Source organism: Sturnira hondurensis, unplaced genomic scaffold, assembly GCF_014824575.4.
Source record: "Sturnira hondurensis isolate 20B ecotype Veracruz unplaced genomic scaffold, ASM1482457v3 Scaffold0024152, whole genome shotgun sequence".
Classification (NCBI taxonomy): Eukaryota; Metazoa; Chordata; class Mammalia; order Chiroptera; family Phyllostomidae; genus Sturnira; species Sturnira hondurensis.
The window spans coordinates 5,685,591-5,707,325 of NW_028096783.1; the positions used below are offsets into that span (position 1 = coordinate 5,685,591).

General features: G+C 46.0%; 1 protein-coding gene across 2 annotated transcripts in view; it reads right to left on the reverse strand.

Annotated features, from left to right (window-relative positions):
- The window catches only part of BARX2 (BARX homeobox 2), a 78,981-nt gene extending 57,676 nt beyond the window's left edge, over positions 1–21,305 (reverse strand). The window contains exons 1-2 of one of the 2 annotated variants that reach the window (XM_037038198.1): positions 21,139–21,305; positions 20,829–21,066 (exon numbers count right to left, since the gene is read on the reverse strand). In XM_037038198.1, the coding sequence (XP_036894093.1) occupies positions 20,829–21,015 (187 nt within the window). In that variant the 5' untranslated portion in view covers positions 21,016–21,066; positions 21,139–21,305. Of the gene's footprint in view, positions 1–20,828; positions 21,117–21,138 lie in introns of those variants that run through there. The other variant, XM_037038197.1, reaches the window with a different exon arrangement.
- Positions 21,306–21,735: the final 430 nt, after the last annotated feature.

The following is a 21,735-nucleotide window of genomic DNA, read 5'->3' on the forward strand; positions in this document are numbered from 1 at the left end:
CCCTTTGACAATTCATCTTTGTAGCTGCTCCCTCCACATGGCAGAGAGTGGGCGTTCCGTGAATGTCTTCTCAGACGACTTTAACAGCTATTTCTTCCCTGCCAGATGAAGGTGCTCTGCAGGTCTACGGTTCTCAAGAACCAGCTCTCTACATTTGAGAGAAGCAACAGCTGGCTTGAAGTGGAACTTGTTTTCTTGGCCCAAAGAGCCACTTGTCCTTTGCCCCTCTAGGTCACTCCGACAGTCTTCCTAGGACAACAGTAATCGGAATAATCCTCTAACAACACTCCAGGAGAGCCTTCAGGGCTGAGGCCCTGGGCGCTGTGAGTGCAGTACCACGGGCTAACCCACCGGGTGGGCATGGGCTGATCCTCGGGCTCTCATACAGGAAGCCTGTCATGAATGTTCCTCGAGTAGCTATTGACAAAACTGGTGACGCTTTTTCTCTTTCTGAAAACATCCTTAGAGTTGAACTGAAATCGCAAAATGGTAGGTTTGGGATGTAAAGTCCTGTGGTATGACTTTCTCTGAGCCACCGTATTAGGAAGGAACAAAACACAGCAATTCCCAGCCTTTTAAGGACAAGAAAACTCACAGCTACTTAGGCACCTTCTCTCACCAACCCCGTCACGGCACTTGGCTCTCTCTCCTTAGGTCAAGTATTAGAACTGAAATCAAACTCAGCTTTTGCCAATGCTGCTGCACTGTGTTCTGTGCAAAGTGAACTAACACACTTCCTGACCTCCCGTACAGGTGCTGGTGAACTCAGCTAACAAAAGACAAATGAGCCAGAATAAAAAATACTCACACACGAAGCTCTGAAATTCCAATGGGAAGACCAAGTATGTATTTTTTTTTAAATCCCCCTGTTGCAACTAGGATTCTAACACTTCTCAATGATCTGTGAATGATTATATTCTCAATTAAATTTATTTCACCAAACATTTATTGAACATCTGCTTGGGACAGGCAAATACGTGTAGGTACATAATCATATTTTCATTTCCCTAAGTTTCCTGTATGATATTTAAGAATTTCTGCATACTTATGGGCACGATATCTCTGTTCAAAAGAAAATGAAAGAACTCATACGTGTCATTCTAGGGGCTCATTATAAAATTAAAAGTAAACTTCATATATCAAATATGAAGCCTCCATTCCTGGTGAACAGAAAGCCCTACTTTGATAAAGAGGTTTGGATAATATCCTGACCCTCCAAAGCAACAATGATGAAAGGGAGGTAGAAAAATGGATTTATGAAGTAAGGACAAGTCATGATTCAAAAACATACAGTTCACCATAATGGTTTGCATTGCCCTTCTCCTACACAAGTATAAGGTTGAGTTTATGGAGATTTACTTTTTTCCCCTATTGCTTTTAGAGAAAGGAAAGGAGAGAAGGAAACATCAGTGTGAGAGAAGCATTATTGGTTGCCTCTCCTGCAATCCAGACCAGGATTGCGGGGCCCTGGGGTCACACCCACAATGCGGGTGTGTACCTCGACCAAGAATGAAAGCACCACCCTTCGGTTCCAGGATGCTGCTCCAACCAAGCAAGTCACACCAGCTGGGGCATATGCTGGCTTCCCTTCGAAACACAACTTCTGCTAATGCATAACTGTATCTATAACATTATAAAAAGACTGGTGGTAAAAATAATTACCTGAAGGTCAGGAGTTCTTCAACCATCAAAAAAAGAGTTCCATTATGTTCACGATAGCATTCAGGAAAAGGAACTCATTTTAGCAATGTTCCGCCTCTGCTGGAGCCTTCCGCTTGGCCTGCCTGCTCACCCTGCAGTCTCAGGTTAGAGGCTGCCTTCCCTAAGTGCCGCCCAAGTCCCGGTTGGGGCCAGGCACCCCTCAGCACACTGGCCTTCCCCTGCCACAGAATGTGTCCTGTGATGTTGTGCTGGCGACTTTGTATTTACTCATGTGCATCTCCGACAACGATGAGGGCTGGAGCCCTCTGTCACCACCACACTCCAGTCTGAGCACAACACCTGGGGGGGATGCACAGCAGTATGTTATCAACCAGCTCTAACTAAAGAATTCTAGCTGAAACAATGAGGGCTGCCGGCTTTTCTGTGCTCTAATTAGGAAGTTTAGTGTGGATCCCTCCTTCATGTAAGGATTACACTTAATTCACTAAAGTTTTTAATGCAGATATTGTAAGGTTTTTTTAATGAATAATTTATTTTTATTTTTAAAAATTATTTTATTATTGTTCAATTACAATTGTCTGCATTTCCCCCCCCATCACTCTCCCCTGCCCCAGCCAAACCCACCTCCCTCCCTTGCTTCCACACCCCCCCCCACTTGGTTTTCTCCTCTACAGATGTTCCTGAAAACCCTTCCTCCCATTATCCCCTCCCACCTCCTCTCCAGTTATTATCAGATTGTTCTTAATTTCAATGTCCCTGGTTACGTTTTGTTTGCGTATATAGTATTTGTCCCTCACTTAGCATAATGCTCTCTAGTTCCATCCATGCTGTCACAAGGGGTAGGAGCTCCTTCTTTCTCTCTGCTGTGTAGTATTTCATTGTGTACATGTACCATATTTTTCTGATCCACTCATTTACTGATGGGCACTTAGGTTGCTTCTAGCACTTGGCTATTATAAATTGTGCTGCTATGAACATTAAGGTTCATATGTTCTTTTGGATTGATTATTCAGGGTTCTTAGGACATTGTCAGTTTTTGATAAACTTGTTTAGATTTTGTATGACATCCCCAAAATCACAGCCATCTGTCCAATGTCCTGTGCACAAAAAGAGGCTAGTGAGGTCATTCATAGTTTTCTTTCCAATGGGTCAGCACCCTTACATGATGCTATAAACATTTTTAGGGCATTTCTCAATATCCACTAGATTAGGTCAGATTCTTTCACAAAAAACTATTCAATACCAGTTATGTGTCTTAGGTGACTTACTTCTTCAAGTCTCTTAGCACTTTTCCTCTCTGAAAGTTTGTGAAGGTCTTGCAATTATTCTGATCATCAATTTTATGGTTCACCAAGTGGCAAGACCATATGTCTCTATTAGATGGAAGTTTAAGGAAGAAAGGTATGAGTGTCATGTGACAAGGGAGCACGAAGTCACACGAGCTGCACTGGGACCTTGCTGGTAGTTGAAACAGCCTTTCCTCTGGGCATCGTGGGGCTAAATGCTCAAGGGCGTTTGTCTTGGGAGGTGCAGTCATTGTCTACAACTGCAAGTTCCAATCCCAGAGCACTAGTGACCTGTAGCCTTCAGTGTCCTCATCAAATTCCAGCATATTCTATTACTCCAATTCCTTGCTCATGTTTAAGCCATTGAGAGAAGTTTCTATGCACTGTTTAACAGCTGCCATTTAACTCCTACCTGCCACCCAAACAGGGTTCACTTTAGTCTTGCTGATGAGCAGGAAATGGACCATTATCCTGCACAGTGCAGTACAATTAACATGAAGTTAGAGAATTTTCTAAAAAACCAAAAAACAGCAGACAGTGTACTATAGATAAACAAGGCATTAAATTTAAGGATTACAACCCTGGACCAGACCATGTCTAATAATAAAACCTGTTAGCAAAGTGTAACAAGCCACATATTATAAATTCTTAGACCCCCCCCCAAAATGGATGGGGGGCAGCAATATCTGAAAGCTGTAGGTGTAGGCTCAGGGTGGTCCGAGGACAGGAGAAGGTCAACTGTGTGGGGAAAGCAGGAAGGGCTGAGCAAGAGAAAGACCCTGTCCACAGCAAGAAGAGCACTAAAAGACACTGGGAAGAGACCGCTCTCAGCAGTTGAGTAAGTTAGAAAACCATCCTGACTTTAGCACCCACTATATGCCCAAAATATGGAAGAGTAAGGCGGAAGCCTTGCCTGCAGAGAGCCCAGGGGAAGGAGGCGGCTGATGTGAGACAGGGCTCTGGCAGGCTCTGGCTTCTCGTGAATGTGTCCCTGGGCTTCCCAACATAGAAACACAGGGAAACACGTAGGATATATATTTCTTCTTTTCCATTTATTTCATAGGCGGAACCCTTTGCACACATAAGATTCAGCAGAGTTAGCTCATTCAGTCTCTATAGCGAACCTGGAAGCATCAGGGTCATCATACCTATTTCAGTCGAAAAAGAGAGAGAGGCCCGGAAAAGCCCAGCTGCTAGCCCAAAGTCACCAAGCGAGTGGCAGGGCTGGAAACTCGAGCCACGCGGTATGACTTAAGCCCTGTTGTGTTCCTACTAGGTTTTTAAAACAGATTTTAAGTTTTAGAGGCTCTCCTTTAGGGGAAGAAAGTCAAAACCCACCGCCTGGCAAATGCAGAGCACACCAGCTCCTGAGGATTAGGGAGTGCATTTCTTCCATGCTGAACCGTGGCTATTTCAGGATGGGGGCGGAAAGAGAGGGCTGGACGTGGGCTGCCTGCGAACCCAGTCCAATTCAAATGACCTCATTAAGAGCTCTTTCCCAAAGCTTCGATTCCTTAGCGAGAAAGCCCCAGGGCGGCATGTGGACAACGCTGTGGGGGAGAGGCCTGGGCTCTCCCTCATCCACCCTCTTTGAGCTCGGTGCTTGTCTCCCAGCACAGCCGGCGACAGCCCCATCATCAGACACTGGAAATGCCATCAATGCCAGAAACCAGGCAGTGGGAGCACAACAAAATTCTCTCCAGGGCCAGCACAACCGGCAGGGCTGAGAAAAGCGATCTTCAAAAGCAAACCTTGAACTGTCAGGATAGATGCTATTAACGATTTTATTCTTTAAGTGATAATACAATTCAGATGCACTGAAGCAAAAAAACCCAATATTATTATGAAAAGAAGCTTGTGGCTTCTAATTTAGAAATGAAACTGCAGATTCATACAGCTATTTTCTTTTTTAAAAAATTTTATCTTTAGAGGGGAAGGGAAGGAGAGAAGGAGAGAAATATCAATGTATGGTTGCCTCTGGTGTGTCCCCTGCCGGGAACTGGCCTGCAACCCAGGCATGTGCCCTGACTGGGAATCGAACCGTGATCATGTGGTTCGCAGGCCCGCGCTCAATCCACTGAGCCCTACCAGCCAGGGCCATACAGCTATTTTCGAGAAGTGGTATTTAAAAGAACATAGCATGTGCGACAGGTTTGGATTCCTCTTCTGCTTCTCCACCCATATTTTTTGAGTGGTTGTTTTTTAACTAGCACTGTAGAAATGAAAGATTATCCCTGAATGTAGTTAATGTCTACACAACCTGGAATGTTATTCTCTTCTCCTCTTCCATACTATCTCACCCAAAGAAGACCTTTCTCTCTATTTCTATTTCTTTCCTCGTTGACTAAATGAGATAATAGTCTCTGATGTTATTGTTAAATAGGTTAACTCATGTAAGGCATTCAGAAACGTTTCTTATGCGTAGTAACTACAAGTGTTTGCTATTATATTTATTTTGTTAATCATTGTCGTTATGGTCATTCTGTGAACTTCCTCTCTGACCTGGAGTAAGACAATCCATTGTAGCTTGTACCACACACACTTTGAAGTAGAATTTTGCCTAGCAACACCAGTCATTTTTTCCCTCTGAAGTGACTCTACCTTCCACCCATAGACACCCCTCTCCAACTCCACTTTAGTGGTATGGGTTTAATCTGAAGGATTCTCAGCCTAGTGTCTGGGTAAACCCAGCCTTGGGAATTATAGCTGAATCAGAACAATTTCATATCTCCCACTACCCACTGGGTTTCATTACCTCAAAGGCTGCCTCAGAGACTTGAAGTCTCACCCTGACCCAAGTGCTGAAATGGAAATAAGAGTGCCACCAAGGCACCTAAGAGTCATGCCTCGTCCTTCCTAACAGACTAGGTCGCCCCTGACCCTGAATAGCTGAAAATCCCCATGGCATATGGAGACGTCCATTTCCACAGTGGACGGTATCCTTGCAGTTAAGTGCTTTCTCCAGCTATGCCAGCCCTTCTGGGAGGGGCTGTGGTAATGTGATTGTATGACTTCCATTATTATTATTATTATTACTATTATTCTAAGGGATTGGCTACAAATTAAAGGGAAATAAGAAGCAGATGAAGTGTCACCCAAACCTCAAACTGAAAATGACAATAATTTTCACACTCCCAGGTCATCCTTACATTTCATAGGAAAGCCAGTGACAGTTAGAACGCCCCCCTAAAAAAAAACCCCAAATGTAGTTGAATCCCAAATACTTTATAGTAAATATTTTAACCCCTCTCTCACTGTATAGAAATCCCCTATTATTTATTTCTAGAAAGATTTGGAAATCTATCCTCAGAGTGAAGGGCCCAATCTCAGTTTAAGAGAATTGCTGCAAAATCCCCCCCCCCCCAAACTCCCACTCTGGGGCCTTTCCCACCGCACAGGCTAACAGCAGAACCCTGGTCGGGGGAGAAGCAAAGGAGGCGTTTTTCTGACCCAGAACAAATGACATCACCTGTTGTGGATCAGTCATAACAGTTTTGTGCAACGGAGGAGCCCCACTTCCAACGGTCTAGTTCAAGGGTGGGCAAACTCTCCCTGCCCGTGGCCAGGGAGCAACTGTTTCGGGCCTGTGGGCCATACAGTGTCTGTCGAAACTGCTCCCCTCTGCCGTTGCAGCACCAAAGCCACCGACGACCCATGAAGAGATGGGTGTGGCTGTGCTCCCGTGAAACTTCACGGACACTGTTTGGGGTTCACACGGTGTTCATGTCACAAAATGTTCTTCTTCTTTGTGTTTCTTTTCAACCACTTACAAATATAAAATCCACTGTTAGCTCATGGCAGTAGCAAAGGAGGCGGTAAGCTGGGTTTGCTCTCCCTCTGGCCTAGCTGTCTAGAAAAACACAGCGACAGCTTCGAGTCTGCCAGCTTCCCCACCCCCCTCCGCCCCGCACCGTGAAGTCATGGCTCATGTTCGAGGCACTTGCAGCTTTTCAAAGCACTGCCTTAGTCTCCTTAATCAGTCACCCCTCCCCGACACCCTGGGGAGGTGGGGCTGTCTCACCGATAGCAGAGACCGGGGTGCTGAGGTGTCACAGAATGGGGCAGTGGGGGCCCAAGAAGAGCAGCTTTCTGATGAGATCTACACTCGAACCCCTGCTCCCCCACTGGCCCCTCACATCAAGGGCACAAGACTGCCTGGGTGGCGCCACAGGAACACCATTAGTGTGTCAGAATGTAACAATAATGATCCTTTGTGACCCAGGATGATGAAATTCTTTAAGACATCGTTAATATATATGATGATTAGGCTGCATGTGCAGCTGGGCGGGCCGTTGCCCAATCCTGAGTCCTTGGCCGCTGTCAGTCCTGAGGAACGCCTCTGGTAATGAGCACATCCTCCCAGGGCGACGTCCGAAATGGAAGATTCCATGCTCAGGTTAAAAGTGGACTTCCCACTGGGGACAACAAATGCTGAGCAAGCCTCTGAAGATCCCTGCTCAGGAGAACGACTGGCTTCCTTGCCCTGACTCTTCTTTCCGTGTTTGCCACGGTCCCTTCCCGTCTCCCGCCTCCTCCCCACTGGAACAAACACATGCGTGTGCACCGCTTCTCTGAATTCATAGGCTTGACAGAGTGTTCTGGACAAGCTGCCAGAGATCCCTATCTCCAACCGAGTCCTATTTGAACAATGGTTCTGAGGAGCTTGGGGACCAAGTCAGTCCTCCTTGACAAGTCAGTACGGCTCCATGGCAGCGATGAGGACACAGACACATGTCCCAGCCCCCCTGCTTCCACCTGGCACCCCCCCCCCCCGAACCTGGATGAGGCCACTAGAAATTGCTGATAGGAACCTTCACGATGAGNCACAGACACATGTCCCAGCCCCCCTGCTTCCACCTGGCACCCCCCCCCCGAACCTGGATGAGGCCACTAGAAATTGCTGATAGGAACCTTCACGATGAGTGGTTGTGCCCAGGTAATGATGCCCTACTCACTGGGGCTTCCTTCACACCATGAAAAAGGAGACGGCCTCATCACGGGAATTTTTCTCACACTGTGGAACGGATTCACAAGGTAAAGTATTACATCAGCCAACACTTGACTTCCTGAGACACCGGTGGCGATTAGTTGAGAATCACAATTCCAGGAAAAATCCATGCAGAAGCCTTGTCCATGCAGCCCTTTCCCCAAAACGGGTATCGTTACCACTCAGCACACCGTCCTAACTGTAGCCACCTGAGAGCCGTAAAATCAGGGCTCCTTCTAACAGCTCCCGCTGAATCACAGACCCAATACAACACCAGGACAACCATGAGCCCCACACGACTACCTTTTTCCACACCACATTCTCTTCTAAAAGGAAAGGCGATCCCTAACTTTACTCTTCAAAGAAGAAATTAAACACGTTGAGAAATTCTGCCACTTCTCTAAAAAAAAAAAAAAAAAAAAAACCTCCTGAGGCGCACAGCTGCATGAGGAAGTATTTCTTTGGGATAATTAACCCTAAACGACTCTTCTACAAAATGAAGTAGCAACACACATGTGATGCTGTAGTGTGGACCTGTGCATGCCATTCCTTTACAAATGTACAAAATTCTGAATTCACACCCTAGAACAGAAGGGCGGGGAGAGGTGAAACACAGCTATCCAGGGAACACTGGAACTTGAAAAGCTGGCAGACCACCCAGGTGGCAAGAGGCCTTAGAAGGCAGCCAGTGCAATGATGCAACCCACGAGAACGCTCCAGAGTGAAGTGGGGACTTTTTCAGGATATTTAGTTTTTCTTGAGTTTACTTCACCATCACACTGATCTTTCCCTGAAGGGCTGTGCTTCAGTCAACCAAGAGGAGGCTATTATTATAAGGTAATTGTTTTTAATAGAAACCATCAATTACTGAGCACGTATGTGCCAGGAACTACACTAAAAGCTTTACATACATTATCTCATTTAACCTACATGACTAACCCTATTAGGCAGTTATTGTTATCTTCCTTTTCCAGATGAGGAAATTGCATGACAGAGAGATTGAATGACTTGCCTGAGGTCACACAGACAATACATGCAAACAAACCCAGGACCATCTGACTCGAAAATCCATCCACTAAATGGCTTCATACATTTCAGTCCTAGGGTATAAATGATATCAGCCTCATCCTTGAGCTGTTATCTACACTATAGGGGTAACCAAACTTGACTTTTCATTATAGTCATAGAGAAAACTTTTTAAAAATACAGTTTCCCAAGAGCACCCCAGCACAACTACATATAATGTGAAAAATTAATCTCTTAGTCCTTTGTTTAAGAGATACCAAACCATTTGGCCAGACTTTTTTTTCCTACTGAACTTAACAAATATTTCATTACAAATATCCCAAGCCTTAATTATCAAGGCATTTGTCAGGCCCTGGCTGGTGTGGCTTAGTGGATTGAGCACGGGCCTGAGAACCAAAAAGTCACTGGTTCGATTCCCAGTCAGGATACATGCCTGGATTGCAGGCCAGATCTCTAGTAGGGGGCGTGGGCATGTGAAAGCCAACCACACATTGATGTTTCTCTCCCTCCCTTTCTCCCTCCCTTCCCCTCTCTCTAAAAGTAAATAAATAAAATATTTTTTAAAAATTATATTTTTTTAAAAAGGCATTTGTCTGGCATTAAGTTGTTAAGCCTTTTCTCTCTGGTTCACAATAATAAATGAAAGGAAATTCCACCTTCATTTACCCTGGAAAGGCTTTCTTCAGAGAACCACAGTCCCCGGAAGCTCCATGACTTAAGGAACCTTGGGAATGTCAGATAGTTAAGGACCCTGTCCCTCTGCAGGACAGCTTCAAGCCTATAATCTCCCCACCACCACACTTTCTCAGAAGGCTGCGCTACTTCTTAGAATTCTTGTGGAATCACTCAGAAACTCCCATCATCACAGGGAATGAGAGACTTACCGGCATACATGAAATGATTTTTAAAATGTATAAAGAGGTTCATCGGTTCCAATAAATTCCTGCGGACCTTGATTTTTATACAGCAGGGGGCCTCTGTGGGAAGGGATAGACATGAGTGCAGGTTTACATACTGTCAAATAATAAATTCCAGGCTGCATGGAACTTTACACTGAAAGAGACAGACCTGAGTTCCAGTGTCAGCTGGGCCACTTACTCCTGTGGCCTGCTCGCTAGTCCTTAACTTCCTGAGTTTCACTTTGCTCACCTGAAGATCGGTGACAGCTCCATTTCATTTAGACCCTCGATTTCGCCTGAGTGCCTTAAGGTAGGCAAGCACCCGGTGCCTGGCGCACAACACCACCATTCAGAGTTGCTGTCATTTCTATTTTTGAGTTCCCTAAAAACTGAAGCAGACTCTCTTCATGGATTTAATTGTTCTAACTGCCCATAGGATGTGCCTTTACTCTCTTCTCTAAACTGATTGAAAACGCTCTTCCAAAATACGCAGCTGTCTGACCCACTTAAGAGCATGAATGGGTTACTGTGATATCCAGGGACAGCAAAAGTGACAACAGCCTCCCAAAGAACCTCCTCCGGGGTGATTCACCAACAATTTCAGTAACATTTTCACTCATGAAAAAGAAAGGACTCGGATTGGAACCTTGTTAAAATGTATTCCTCTCTCTTGGTGAAACTTGCTAAAAGCTACCGTAAACACCCTAAATCTCCCCTGTCTTTCCCCCAAGTAGTTCAGAGACGCTCCCAGGCGGGTCTGCTGGTCTGTCTCCTGGGATCAGACTTCCCTGGGTCGCAGGAGCAGGCCTCCTGCGTTTTCTCTCCCTTCCGCAGCCGCAGGGCGGCTCTCCAGGATGTCTCTCTGGGTGCGACCGCTCGGCCCACAGCCCCAGGTCCAGCCAGCTCCCTCGCTGTACGAGGAGTAAGATTCCCCCGAAGGGACGCAGGAGGCCGACGGCACCGGTCGGTTCAGCCCACTGGACTCAGCCCAGCCGCTGGGCACTGCGTGCTCAGAGGACTAGCTCCCGCCACCCAGGAAAGTCTGTCCGCTGGCAACAAATCTGATAGATCCACCTTCCTTTCAGTCGTGTCCAATTTGGCCACAGTCCTCTGGATGTGGTCAGTAATTCCTGCTGACCGTGGTGCGCCCTGCCAAAGGTCAGGGTACAGCGGCCCTGGCTATAAAAGGTCTGGCGAGGGCCCGAGAGGGCTTTGATTTAGCACTTTCTCCTCTGCTCCGTGTGTGCCTCCGCAGAGGGGGCTGCTCGGGAGAGGGGAAACCCTCTGGCGAGCTCTTGACGGTACAAACTGTTTCATTCACGCTAAGGAGTATTTTTCCTCTGAAGAAACACAGGAAGGCAGAGCTCCTAAAAGGCTGCATTTTTTGTCAAAATGTCTTCAGGTAATATTTCTAAGTGGGCACTATGTATTTTGCAGAGAAGAGATAAATGGCTGGGTTGTTAAGATGGGCTGAACAAAGCATCTGCCCTCCCCAGTTGTCACTGTATGTGGTCTTGGTTAACTTCTGCAAACCACAGGATGACCATTTATTATCCCAAACAGACAGCTCTCTGTGCGGTCACCATGGTGACAGTTCCCATCCCTCCCTAACAGTCCCTGATACCACACATCAAATGCAATTTTAAAATCCAGTCCTGGTTACAGAATATAAAGAGACTCAGCCAGTTTGTAAACCCATATCGACATCATTCTTCCCTGTTAAGAAACTACATTGTAACATCTTCAGGTCGGTGGTGTTCACAGCTGTCCCTAGATGATTTTTTAAAGTTAAGTTGTCAATAACAATGGATCGTTCTCAAAACCCAAGAATGACATATCATACCAGCAAATAGTTACAAAAGCAAGATGCAATAAAAGGCTATTTATTGGGGTTTTAAACACTATTAAGGAGGGGGGTGGGGGACCCAATGACTGTTGCTTGTATGATTATTAATGTGTAGTTGGAAAAAACAAACACACATTTCCAGCCCTAGAACCCAGCCCAGAAACCATTTGCTCATACGCCAAAGCACTCCGGGGGACGCGCGGCTATCTTGGTGATAAACAACGTCCCCAGCCAGCCAAAGCAAGTAAGGAAGATTCCCAACACCAACTGCAGTGGCCGCAGTGGCTGTTTCAGTGTGAGCTGTACATGCGTCTGACTATTTTTTTTTTAATTTCCCCTTTGTGCGACTGAAAAGCTTCTGTTTCGGGATAGAAGAGCTATTAAGAAAGCCATCAAAAGCTCCATAAGATCAAGGGTTTCATGCATATTGGGGGCCTCTCATACTATCATTTTTCAATGTTTATACTATAGAAAATTTCAAACATACAAAAAAGTACAAAGGATAACTTAATGGACACCTGTGTACCCATGACTGAGCTCTGTCAAATCCCAATGCTGGGCCACCTCTACATTCGGCCTTTTCCTTAATAAATACACACACAGGAAAATACAAACCTGCGGGTGGCCTGCTCTAATCCCGTGCCCTTACCTCCCTAAACAGTATGTGGTATTAGCTTACACGTTTTCAAGCATTGTGTGAACAGGGTCAGACTGTGTCAATCCACAACTTGTCTTTTCCCTCAGCATTGTATTCCTAAAATTTATCCATATTAACACATGTAGATCTGATCCATTCATTTTCATCACTGCATAAAAACTAGAGCACGTAAGATTATCCTTTTTCCTTCTGAAAAGCAGTTAGATTGTTTTAGATTTTTCACATCACGAACAACGTAGAAATGAGTGCTCTTGTACACATGTCCTCGGCACACGTGTGGTGGTTTCTCTAAGCACACACGCAGAAGAGGAAGTGCCAAGCACACGTGTGCGTCTGCGGTTTTCCTGGCTGCTCCCACACCCCTGTCCAAAGTAACTGCACCAAATAGCGCCCCCGCTGGCGGCCTACGAGAATGTCTACCGCTCCGCATCCTTGTCATTAACCCACAGGGTCAGATTCTTTCGCGTTTGCCTAATGGGTATGAAGTGATATCTTGCCTTCTACGTGTTTCCTGATGGCCAGTGAGGCAGAGCATCCTTTCGCATTCACGCGCCATCTAGACCTTCGTTTCTATGAATTGCCCACTGTTCTCCTTGCCTTTTTTCTAATTTCTAAGAGATCTCTCCATACTCTGTGACTTTGAGAATGTTGCTTAACGTCTCAACCTCCTGTTAGTAAAGTGGAGACAGTAATATCTATCTTTTAGGGGCGATTCGAAGCTGATCATAAAGCACTTAGTTCAGTGCCTATTACACGTCAGGCACTCAAAAGAGGTCATTATTTCTATTAGTGTTCCAACTAGGAATAGGTGCAAGATATAAAGTATTTCTGGCTTTTCTCCTAAATCTGTGGCTCCTCTTGGAATAAGGTCTTGGGAAGAGCTATTTCAGCAACTCTCCTGACACAGAGGCTTAACATCAGTGCTTGGCTGTGTGTGAGTTACCATTAGAAAAATGTGGGGTTGAGTCCCCTAGACATTGCTTAAACCAAACATCGAAGTCACATTTCCTTCCATCCCCAAGTGGCTGTGACCTGCTATGAAAATAACTGTGAGCCTGAATCAATTACGTTAAAAAGTGAAAAGAATCCTGGCTGGTGTAGCTCAGTGGTTTGAGCGTGGGCCTGCAAACCAAAGGCTCAAAGGTTCGATTCCCACTCAGGGCACACGCCTGGGTTGCAGGCCAGATCCCAAGTGGGGGAAGCACAAGAAGCAACCACACATTGATGTTTCTCTCCCACTCTTTCTCCTTCCCCTCTCTCTAAAAATAAATAAATAAATATATTTTTTTTAAAAAGAGTGAAAAGAACTCTGGGAAGAGGGGGATGGGCTGTGGAGGCTGGCAGGTCAGTCAGTTCTAGAGCCCTGCCAGGTGTTCAGAAGAGGGAACACAGCCATGACTTCACAAGAGTCCATGGGGCCCAAGACCAGCCCCTGTCCCCACATGCCATCTGTGATCCTTGGATAAGAAGAGCCGAAGGACAATCACTGTATCATTTATCACATACATAAGTTTTTCTGTAGTAATGACCAAAAAGTCCACCGATATCACCAACGTGGCAGCCAATCCTATTCAATGAGTGCACCCTGTGAAAATACTCGTTTGCCCCCAGTACTCAGGAGAACATGTTCCTAAGGACAGGTTGGTAAGCCAGAGACATGCAATAAAAAGGCATCACGTCAGCCTCCCTGCCTTCACCCTTAACATTCTTCGTCTGGTGTTGAGATCCTCTCAGATTGGCTCCTCATCAGTTACAACTTGACCTTTCCTCGGAGAAAGGCCGTGCGCTCTTATCCCCTGGGCTCTGCCAGTGGAGTCAGGAAGCAGACGTAGTTGTGGTCCGGGCCTATCAAGTAGTCCTGACATCAGCTGCGGTCGGTGGCTGGCAGGGTCCCTTTTCAGACGTGCTTGCCCATTGCCTAACGTTCAGAATGATCTCTTCCCCGTGTTCAATTTCAGCTGGCACTAAAACCAGCAGAGACTTTCCTTAGTGTCTAAAGAAAGAGGCCCTCTCCCTGCCTGTCTTCTCCAGAGCAATCGTGTGCAAGAGTCAACTCAAGCCCAAATATAATTAGACCATCTTCTGATATCCATCTAGGTGCCCTGCTTGGTTCCTGAAATGGGTGCCAAGTTTCCACTTTCAAGAAGTTAAACTGCCAAATAAAAATGCCCTGGTGACGATGAGTAATTAGATGCTGCAACGGAAAATTAACTGTGTTTTTATTTAGAGCATTAATTTTAACAAGACATTTCTTTCTCTAACTGTTATTAAGCTGCAATAAAAATAATTTAAATCCTGAGGGGTTTCCAAGGGTTTTTCTGGTTAAAATTTTTTTCTAAACAGAGTATTTAGTTAGCTAAGGCCACCGACTTTGTACAAGGCCCTGATCTAAACCCCACTAATGATAAATTCTAATGCCAAGTCTAATGTTGTCACCCAGGCTGTGGAGGAGGAGAGAACCGTTCCAACCTCAGGATCAGCTGAAACAGGCAGACAACAGGCAGGTGGGACAGAGGGGTTCTGCCACCCGAGTATTCTCAGTCCTGCTCTTCCTTTCCTCTTCGTCATCCCGCTGCTGAGGGAAGGGAGCCACCGCAGCAGAGCGCTGTGTGGCGGTGCTGGGAGTTCTCCCTTAGAGGAAGGCTACCCTCACTGTGAGTGTGGGGTCCGTCTCCCCACCCTAAAAACACCAACCCCACGGGACGCAGGTATAGAACGCCGACGTCCCGCAAAGAGAAGGTTAAGGGAGGGCTCCAGTCTACACATCTCATCCGAATCCTTGCAGCCCTCTAATCCTATTCCAGTTAAGGGTTCATCAGCGGACTGAGCTGCAGGCCCTGCATTAACTGCACTCTGGCAGGACAAGTGGCAGGCAGGCAGGATGAAGCTCACAACACCCTTCGACACTCACAGGCTTAATACAAATGAGGGAGCCTGGCTTTCATCTCTGTCCCTCTGCCTCCCGGACCTCAAAACAGTGCAAATAACACCCCAAATTGTTCCTGGGTTCAAATTAATTCAGTCCTCTGCAGCGAATGCTAAATGCTGTAGGTGCCCAAGTGAAATCAACTTTAGTCACTTACCCAGACAGAGAATTTCAGAAGCCACCTCTGTCTTGCCCCTACAGCCATTCTGAAGGACCCCGTGACTCATGCAAGGCTGAACCGAGTAGCTTCGAGAGTTTTGTTTTGTTTTTTTAAATCAGTTTTTCTCTCTCCCTATTCCTCTTAGGTTTTGTTTTGCCTTAATCTCTCTTTACCGCTTTTTACAATCCTTCCTGCTTTTCACATAGATTTCTGGGGTATATCAAACCTAACGATCTTTTCGTTTAAATCCCTGAGGTAGGTTAAAGCTAGAAACTTTACACCACCCACACTCGTATCACGAATTCTGTTTTCAGTCCGGGGATCTGAGTGAAAACCACACTAACCAGCATATCTGTAGGAAACTGGTTTCACAAAAGAGCTACTACGTATACAGTTTCATTGGAGTTGCATTTAACGAAGTTAATATGACAATTTTGCTGGTGATAACACTTCTTAGGTGGAGTTCAAAGAGAAAATTCCATACAGTGAGCAACATTAGAAAATAGTCATAACGTTCCCCTATACCAGGTCCAAACTGCCAGTCACATACTCGAGAGCTCAGCTAAGAAGGACTCGGAAGTGGCTTTGCAAGTAGTTCTGAGAACTTTCCTACATATCCTAACTGTCCTTCAAAATTTAAAATACACTTGAAAATAATGACTCATAACAGTGCCATCACCAAGCAAGTATAAATATTTCTGAAATAAATTATTGAACTCAATGAAACGGAAGACTACAGGAATTTGGAGAGGTATTTTAACTTGTAAACTAAATTTCTGATTATTTTCCTATTCGCTAATTAGAAGAATCAGAAGCCGAGAAGAAACTGTTCCTGAATATTCACTAGTTGAAACGGCCTCCTTACAGAACCCCTCGGCATCTCTACTCAACAAAGGAGTTATGAAATCTAAGGAATAATGAAACCACAGTTGGGGATGGCAAAAGAACTCAGCCCCAAACACAGTCTGACCCTGAATGAGTCCTGTATCCTGAGTAGCTCTTGATTTATTTACCCTTACAATGGGAAGAGGAGAAGCAGTTATGAGTAATTGCTAATAAAAGCCTTTTTGCCTCTGGCAAAAATGCAAATGCTTGTTTATAATGATCGGTTTCCCCAACCCCAGTCTACATTTCTCCATTAACATTCCGGTGCCTAGCTCCCAGTTCCCAAGCTCCTACGGGTTTGGTTTCTGACTAAAAGACAGAGGCGAGTTGGGGGGACCCCTGGAGCAAAGTCCATGAAGCCCTGACTGGCTCCCTACCTCCCAAAGATGTCATTATACACATCTGCACCTCATTTCATCTTTCACTGAGATGACACCCAATCTTTGTGACAAAAAATGAACCCAAGGACACCACCCCAAACCACTTGTTTCTCTTGGACCCACCAAAGGATAAAATGTTCTCAATGCCGCCTCCTAAGATAAACACCCTTCCCGAAATGCCCCCTTTTAATTGGCTGGCTGACTGTCCCCTGGGTGTGACTGCACGAATTTACCCTGGGTGTGTAACCACGCTGGGAAAGTCTTCCTGATTTCTGAGCACCCTAACGAGGACAGAAGTGTATAGTCTGGACTGAAAAGATGTTTAAGCACTGGTTTGACACTAGCGCTTTGCAACAAAGTACCTTCTACTTGCAGAGACTGGCCTGTGATCCTTTCCAGTTCCATAACCCAGTCAGCTGTCTGACAAGACTGGCCAAGGTAGGTCGTAGAGAGAGCCTGCAGAACCATTCTGCCACGGAGGGGAGAGGAGTTAGACTATGGTTTTAATTGAATAATTAAAAGTCATGTCCTAGGCATGGGTTGTAAAATATCCAAATATCTACATTCACCTCCCGCAAATGTGCATGTGCCAGTCTAGGGTAATTCCAGGTTATAATATAAGCAATTACAATAAATTACAAGTAATTAGCACAGTGGGTTGCTTTCTCAATATGCTCGTACAAAAACTCTTAGGCCAAAGGTCACATGATTGTCTTTGTGAAGCAAGTTATTCATTTTTTCCAACACTCCTCAAATTTAGAAACGCTGCCTGTGTCTAAAGACCAAACTGAAGGAGAAATCCTTCCAAAGCCACTGTGCCGGTACCCCTGTGACCCATTCCGTCCTGGGAAGCAGGGTTTCTTCAAGTGACCTTCCGTGAAGAAATGTAAATCACCACCAGAAAAATCAACAATGCTCCCTGGAGTTAGGTAGCATTCACGATGGTAAACTGCGCCTCACCTTTGGCCTTCAGTCACCGCCAGTGTTCAAATGTTTCAGTGATTGGTACTGATTTCTAAATGGCAATATGTCTCTACTCTGAATGAGGATTATTGGAATCAAATTTAAAGAAAAGACCAACATGTTATATACTAAGTTAATTCTGAACATATTCCACATCTCACTCAATAATGATCTGAATAACAAACCTGTGTTCAAATGGAGGCTCCTTTTGTGCTTAGTTTTTTTAATTTTTATTTTAAATTTAATAATAAACGTTCCTTTACTTTGGCTTAGAAGGCAAGGATTCCCTTTCTCAAGGATTACAATGCGATTTAGGAGATTACTGTGATGTAGACACAGCTTTCTAAGACTAAAATTACCACATTTATACTAAGAAAGGGCCTGTTAAGATAAAGAATACTTTTTTTAAAGATGAGTATTTCACTCAGGTTAGAGTGTCTGATAGTAAACTACTGTCAGGCGATGACCTTCCTGATGTGAAGTGGTTCCACTGCCCAGTGTGCCTGAATCCATGCACTCCCGCCGAGGGGCTTCAGCACCTCGCACGGACCCTTCAGCTACTAAATCGAAACAGCAAGGACTGTTCAATGGTGTGGTAGCTTCTTAAATGCTATCCCTCTCTTTCCACCCCAATTTTATGCATTTATTGTGCAGGGTGGTAACTTTTTTATCTTGGTTTTCATTCTTTTACCTGACAAAGTTCACTTCTGCTCATGGTTTAAATCTTAAGAGAGCAAATCAAAGGATGAGGAAATTCCGTAACTTTAATTTCAATTTGTGCCTTTCACTGGATTTGAACTTTTTCTGTATTTAGTTCCAGTTATCTGCACACAGGGGGAAAATTATAGTTTCATTAGGGATGAAGGATGACAGGAACATATTGCTGTTTTTTTAAAAATTAATTGCTAAAAAAAGATTAAATTCATCCCATCTAAGATTTTGACCCTGAACATAACTGTTAAAATCAACAAAAATGCTTTGAAAGTAGGGTTAGTAGGGTTTTTGCAAAACCTTAACGAAGTCACTAATGGGATTCCCATGATCTAATACATGTAAGGCTTTAACTGTAATCGTAAACCTACTGAAAGCTTTGAATCGGAAAGTATGAACTACTGTAGCCAGTTTTTATGGGTTTAATTCCACTGGTAAATCCCAGTTTCTGTCTTTTAAATCTTAACTGGAGCAAAATCACAACACATATTCAAAAGAACAATGTGAAGAAAGCGAGTGCTCAATGATGGGGCGAGAAAACCTCGGCCAGCAACACCCTCTCCCCCAAATCATCAAAGGACACCAAAAGCACAAAACTGAGCAACACTTTCAGTTCGTGATATATGTGCAGTTCACTTTTAACTCCAAGAAAGCATTACATGAATCATTCTATTTTCCTCTGATTTATTTCCCAAACAAGAAACTTAGCCCCCACTGATGGCGGGGGCTGCTGATGGAATCACTGTTTTCAGAGGCTATTTATTACTCATTTTCTGGCATGTTTTCTTCTATGATCCAATTCCCTGACTGCTAAAAGACAGGCAAAGCTGCCTTCAAATCAACGCACGGCACAAAGTCACTAAAAAAAAAATTGCTGGCACTGTGCTCTCCCTGGGTGTTTAGAAGGTGCTCTGTTTTGTCCTAGAACCTCCAAGTACGCAGTCTGAGCAGGCTGCGTTGAGATTTGAGGTTAAAACAGATCCTCTCGGTTGCCTCAAAAGGATTGGAGTTATTGTAGCAAATGATTATTCACGTTCAAAACAGGATTCAGCCTCCCTCCCCTGCCCAACATCTGTGTAGGCACTTTGTCCAGGGATTTGCATACAGCAGGCACACAAAGGCAAAAACACCAAGGATGTCAAGGATATCGACTTTGTTCCTAAAATTTCTTTTTTGTTTCTTCTTTTGCATATTTCTTGCTTTTTAAAATTCAGCATTACAAGCCTTGTTGTGGACTATTGGGCCTAGTTCTGCCTCACAGACACAATTTACTTTACAAAGGTGCGAGTGAACATGACGACCACTTCATAACCGAATGCATGCAGGAACGACTGGGTTTTAATAGGACAGTACGTGTCCACACACACGCTGGCTGTCCAACCGGGACCTCCAAGGAACCAACAGAACAGGAGGGATTCCAAGCCTGTGCGCTAGCTAGCCGCTCTGGGCCTGAACATTCCAACAGCGTTTTTCAAACACGCTGCTAGCTCTTCGCTTGCCTTTTTCAATGTAGATATAATTAAATTAATTTCATGCCACCCATGCAACAGACATAACCTCAAAGTTTCCTTTGGTTTAGAAATACCATATTTCCACCTTGAGTTGAGAGCACGGTCAATCACTTTTCTGATAAAAAAAATTGCTTCAACTTTCTGGGCTGTTTTGTTTTGCCACACCCGTGTTTAAATAGTTTAAATCCTTTCTCAATGCATTCCAAGTTTATCATAGATACTTTTGGATTCGTTTTTACATAAGCCACACCGTTTTTAGTGTTCTTATGAAGTGCTCTTTACCGTCACTATTGCTCTCAGCAGTTGCAGACAAAGGACCCCGGATCTGAGGATGTTTTTATTGTTATCGTTGGGGTTTTTTTTTAGCTCAGTTTAGCGGGCACTTAAACCGCACCCCTGGGTTCGCACCACAGTGCTGCGAATTCCAGAACTACTTCCCCACAAAGAGGTCCTTCTGAGTCAAGTCCAGAGAGCACAGGATTTTGTTGAGAGCCTCCAGTTACCGATTAACTTGTAAAATTCCCAGTAAAGACAAGAGGCTGGAGTTTGCTCCAGATGAGAAGCAACACCACTTCCTGAAACAATGATTTAGGCTCTGAACCAAGTCAAGAGTTGGAACTTTCTGGCTGAGAACCGCGGCGACGCTGAAAAGGAGGAAGCGCCCTTCCGCTCGCGCTGCCAGCTTCGGGGGCGCGGTTGCCATCCCCTTCATTTCCAACCTAGTGATCGACACCTTGACCACCTTTCCCTGGCTGCACTCGCCTTTGCAGTGCCCGCCTCTGACCAGTTTAGTTTTCTGCGGGGGCACGGAAGAGGACTCCCCGGGGCCTTCCCGCTCGCCCCCGGCGGGAGGACAGAGGCGGTAAAGCGCCCAACACCCGCCTAAGAGTTACCGCACCCGACTAACCCCCCTAGCGGGGCATCTTACCGGAACAGGAATGCAGGGGCTTGGGTCGTACGACCAGCGACGGGCACACGGAATAGAGGGAAAGTTTTTCAAAGTAGTCGCAGGTCTCCTTGGAAAGGATCTCATCGATCATGAAAGTCTTGTAGCGCCGCCTGGCTGCTTTCAGTTGGCCGGGCGAGCTCAGCCTCAGCTCCGCGTGGCAGTGCATCGTGAGCAGGGGCCGCAAAGCAGGCTCGCCGGTAGGGTCTCTGCCCCGCGCCTCCGCAGCCAGGAGGCCACGGAACCCTAGATGGGCGTGAAGGGGAGCGGGCACCCGGTCTCTGCCCCGCGCCTCCGCAGCCAGGAGGCCACGGAACCCTAGATGGGCGTGAAGGGGAGCGGGCACCCGGCGCGCCGGCCGCGCGTCTAGACCCACCCGCAGATCAGCATCTTCGCCGCGCCTTTTTGGGACACGGCAACTGTCAATCAGAGCGCGCTTCCTGCAGGGCCGGGTGCGGAGTCACTACACTCGGAGGGGCGTATGCGCCCAGCCAGCTTGTGCCACCCGGGCAGGAGCCTGCGCGCCGCGAGCCCGCCGCTCTCCTTGCCTGCTCCCGCCTGTTGGCGTCTCACGCTCCTATGCCTGCCTCTCTATTTTAAGACACTAGCTTGGGCTCTCCTTCCCGCCCCCCTTCTGGAGCGAGCTCCAGGTGTGTGCGTGTGCGTGAGTGTACAGTGTGCGCGCGCTCCAGAGTGCGCGCAGTACCGGGAGCGCGCCCCGCCCAGCCCGCAGGCCTGGACTGGGCCCCTGCCCTGCGCGGATCCCGGGGCACCTCCTTCGAGTGCGTCTTTTCAGCCTCCTGGCCTCGCTCCCGCTGCCGCCAACCCAGCGCACCCGCGCGATTACCTCTCTTACTAGAAAGAAACCGAGTCCCCTCGGAGTCTCAGG